Genomic DNA, 3,863 nt, shown 5'->3' with positions numbered 1-3,863 from the left:
CGTTTACAAGAAGCTAGTAATGCGAATTATTCAAGCCAGGGTTCAGTAGAGCGGGAGCGCGAGTCTTGTCAGAGAACGCTAACAGAAATGTAAGCCGGAGCGGCTACAGACTGCTGCCTAAGCAGTATGTTTAAGGTCTGACCAATAAAAAAAATAGAATAAGAAATATCTCAACTGACATAAATAGGTGCAGGTAGGTATTCAATTACTGCACATTCCAGTAGGCTCATAAGTCATCCGACACAAGTCATTGAGCAAATAACATAACTAAAATATTAGTACCTACTGAAACATCATAACATACGTAGGTAAATATATTTTTCTAGAATATATCCAACCGACAGACACAGTAATGGAAGAGACTGCAGCCAACGAAGCTGCTTCCATGCCGCAAGAGGATCCCATACCTATTCCGACCAAGGAAGAAACCGATGTGAAGGAATCCGGAGAAACAGGAGGTATTCAGTCAAAGCCTGATGATGCTCCACCCTTATTAAAGGAGGTGGAAGGGGAGCAGCCAGCGGCTGGTGGGCCCCCCGAGACCGCCAAAGCAGGAGAGGTCCCACACCCAGCCGTAGAACAGAAGACGGACATCAGCCCGCAAGAAGGAGAGAACATGGAAATGCATCCGTCCGAAAGCGAGAAAACGGATGTGAATCCACCCGAAGGTGATGAGACGGATACAAAGCAAACCGAAGGCGAAGAGACCGATCCTCAACCACCCGCAAGCGTCCGAATGACGGAGCTTCAGAGGGTCGCCGACGAGCACAAGAGACAGAAGCGTGAGAAGGCCAAAATGATGCTTAAGAGAATTAAAGGGGAGCCCGCAGAGGCAGCCCCCGAAGAAGGCTCCGAGTGGCCCGAGGAGGCTGGGATGGAGGGTGAGGAGAAGGAACCAGACGAGAAGGAGGATGATGAGCAGGAGCACCACTCTGACGATTCAGTGGACATGCATGGGCGCGTTTCCAATGATGAAGAATGGGCGGAGCGAATGGAGTTTCTAGACGAAAAAATCAGCATCAAATCCTCTCTGGGCGAGTCTCTCTCGGACCTGGAGGATCCACGGGGTCCGGCCGAAGCTTCCTTCATGGGCGCATTTCTCAGGGAATTCGAGAGTTTGCCCTCACTAAGCGACATATCCGAGAACAGCTCCACGGTTGAGATTGAGATTCGTCCATCCGCCGCACCTGAGCGGGTTTCCGTGGATCCCGGTAGATTTGTGCACTCCGTTGACCGCTATTCGGGCTCATCTTCCTCAGCGAGGACTCTCAGTGATTCGTCGGTGCGCTCTGCGGTCCAATTGATGGGCGAAGAGGAGGAAGAGCCAGAAGAACTGTCACAGACATCGTTCCTGGGCAGCCTGATTGAGGAACCTGAACCAGTCCACAAGGAGCTGGCTATACAAGACGACATCGATATCATGGCCCAGATCTACATCGAATCGGAAAGCGACGATGATGGCAAAGAAGTGGTTGATCCCAAGCTAGCCGCAATGATCCTTGTTAAAAAGATGACAAGCGATTTCCTCGATAGTCTGATCAATCGGGCGGTGCAAATATCCGAAATTGGGGCCAGAGCGAAGCTGTTCGACAAGGGTAAAATGCTGGTGGAGATTGAGCGTCTGGTGCACCTGTTCATCGTGGAGAGGTCCACCAATAGCCTTCTCAACAACAAGATGGGGGAGCACTACAAGCGCAACAGAAAGCCGGACAAGTACGCCGCCCTGCCACCACATGTGGAGGCCATCGAAGGCCGCCGATATATAGCGGCTCTAAACCTGGTCGATAACCTGATGGAGCGTTCGTCGATCATAAAGAGGAATGGTAGTTATGTCATTTCACGCGCCCAGCTGGAGCTGCATGCCTGCTACACCTTGTCGAAGTTTGTGACGGAGAATCTGGAGACCTGCATGCGGAAGAACTTGCTTCGCCAGGACTCTGAGCGGATGCGGCGTCTCTTGGATGCCGAACTGCGGCGCATGGAAAACCTGCGCAACGAGATCAGCGAGAAGCGCTACGAACTCAATCTGAATCTACGCTCCCTGGCCGTCATGGCGGAGGTAAGTGCGAGAAACCTCTCTTCTGTCCATTTTTTTTTTATTGTTTGTTTCTTTTCGGGCAGAAAATGCGACTGGTGGAAAGAATTACAGACGATTTAACGACATCTCAAGTGCAAAATGCCACTGACAATATAATACATTTGGACAAACGACTTGAGGGTAGGTATTACATGGAAAAGGGCCAGATAACTGCCATATATCGTCATATATTGTGTCACCCGTAGATCGCACCAAAGAAGTGCTGGCCATGCAGGCGAACTACAAGAAGTTCCTGATCGAAAAGACATGCATCCGCGAGAAGCGCACCATGATCGCAGAATCCCTGGATTTGGCGAAGGAGGTACTGGATGAGAAGGGCGAGAGGCTGAACGAGTTGCGTCACCATTTGAGCGTTATCCAAGCAAAGCGCCTGAAGATCAAGACCACCCACGCCCGACTCCAGGCCAAGGGCGGCCTACTGTTCCAGCCAGCCCTAATGTACGAGTACGACAAGTGCTTGGAGGAAGTCGAGGGCAGGCGTCTGATTGTCGGCAAGCTGCGAAAGACCTACGCGGAATTGATGCATCGCCTTAGTATGCTGGGTAAGAACGTCGGTTTAGGCCTAATGTTTTATTTATGATTTAATTTCTTCATCTTATTACAGAACGTGAGAAAACAGCGCTGACCGTGGCATCAGTATGATGTTAAGGAACCTTTTGGGAAGAGAATCTACAATTCCTGTACTCATGCACGATTGTTTTCAGTGCAGTATCCAGATTAATGGCCTAATACCTGTTGTATTCGTGCATATATTCTTTCTTAAAGGATAAGCTCAACAGATTCAATTTAATGCTTGAGCTTCAGCTAAGGTTTAACATTCGCTTTTGGACATTAAACTTATCCTTGCATAAACAGTAACAGTGATCCAGAGATAGCCTTTGACCTAGCGTGAACATGTGCACTCATTTCTGAATATCAATTATGCTTGATTTGTTATTGGCCGCAGTCGTGATATGCCGGCCAACAAGCCAGATATTACAACAAAACAAAGTGCAGGCAGGCACCAAGGCATCGAGAGAGAGAGAGAGATGGACACCTACATACAGTTATAGTTACAGTTATAGTTAGAGCTACACTTACCGTTAGCGTTGCCATTATTCGGTCCAGCGATGCGATGCGTCACCTAGCCGGCAGACACAAACAACATATGGCCGACACTCTGCTCGGGGCTCTACATTTGACTCCACTTCTGGCGATGCTGCTGGGGTCGCTTACAAGAAAATGGCGCCGTTGCCTGAAAATTACAGTTTGGCTTGGGGTTGTCGTTGTCTTTACTCGCAGCCGTACAATTTTATTATCGTTTTGTTACGTGTGATTTTATTGCCTGACGGCAAACAATGACAGAGGAGTACCATCCACATCCCATTGTGTGTGTGTGTGTGTGTGTGTGTCTGTCTGTGGTATACATGGCGTATACGTGATGTGTGATTATCTTGGCGTCAGACTTTGCTTGGATATTGTTTATTGGGGATGAAACCGAAATACCTCTGACTACAACATTGTTCCACTAAATTACTTCGGCAACAAACATACCCGAGTACTCGTACCAATCGTTGTTCCTGCCGGGAGAGCAAATGAAAAGCAATATTGAATTCTTAGCCGCAAGAAGCCACTATTTGGTATTTCTGCCATAGAAAGGCTGACTCTCCTGTTGACTTTTCAAGCTCTTTCTCTTCTCTCTTTCTTTCTCTCTTAAAGCGCATTGCTGGGGTGCTCCTTCTGTCCACACTCCACGCGACGCACGTGGTATCCACTGGCTGATTAT

At 48.6% G+C, this 3,863-nt stretch overlaps 1 protein-coding gene across 1 annotated transcript; it reads left to right on the top strand.

Moving 5' to 3' along the window:
* Positions 1-249: 249 nt before the first annotated feature.
* LOC111077537 lies at positions 250-2,952 on the top strand. The gene is made up of 4 exons (XM_022371848.2): positions 250-2,059; positions 2,122-2,218; positions 2,284-2,640; positions 2,703-2,952. The coding sequence occupies exons 1-4, from the start codon at positions 353-355 to the stop codon at positions 2,738-2,740; spliced, it is 2,199 nt and encodes a 732-aa protein (XP_022227540.2). The 5' UTR covers positions 250-352; the 3' UTR covers positions 2,741-2,952.
* The last annotated feature ends 911 nt before the right edge of the window (positions 2,953-3,863 follow it).

The sequence above is a fragment of the Drosophila obscura genome, unplaced genomic scaffold (genome assembly GCF_018151105.1).
Source record: "Drosophila obscura isolate BZ-5 IFL unplaced genomic scaffold, ASM1815110v1 contig_186, whole genome shotgun sequence".
NCBI lineage: Eukaryota > Metazoa > Arthropoda > Insecta > Diptera > Drosophilidae > Drosophila > Drosophila obscura.
The sequence above is the reverse complement of the archived record's forward strand: the minus strand, read 5'-3'. Positions and strand labels throughout refer to the sequence as shown.

Bases quoted from the DNA above. Each gene is read 5' to 3' on its own strand.
- LOC111077537 (XM_022371848.2), top strand. From the start codon at position 353: ATGGAAGAGACTGCAGCCAACGAAGCTGCTTCCATGCCGCAAGAGGAT. The intron at 2,060-2,121 runs GTAAGTGCGAGA...CTTTTCGGGCAG, and splicing joins CCCTGGCCGTCATGGCGGAG to AAAATGCGACTGGTGGAAAG. The intron at 2,641-2,702 runs GTAAGAACGTCG...ATCTTATTACAG, and splicing joins GCATCGCCTTAGTATGCTGG to AACGTGAGAAAACAGCGCTG.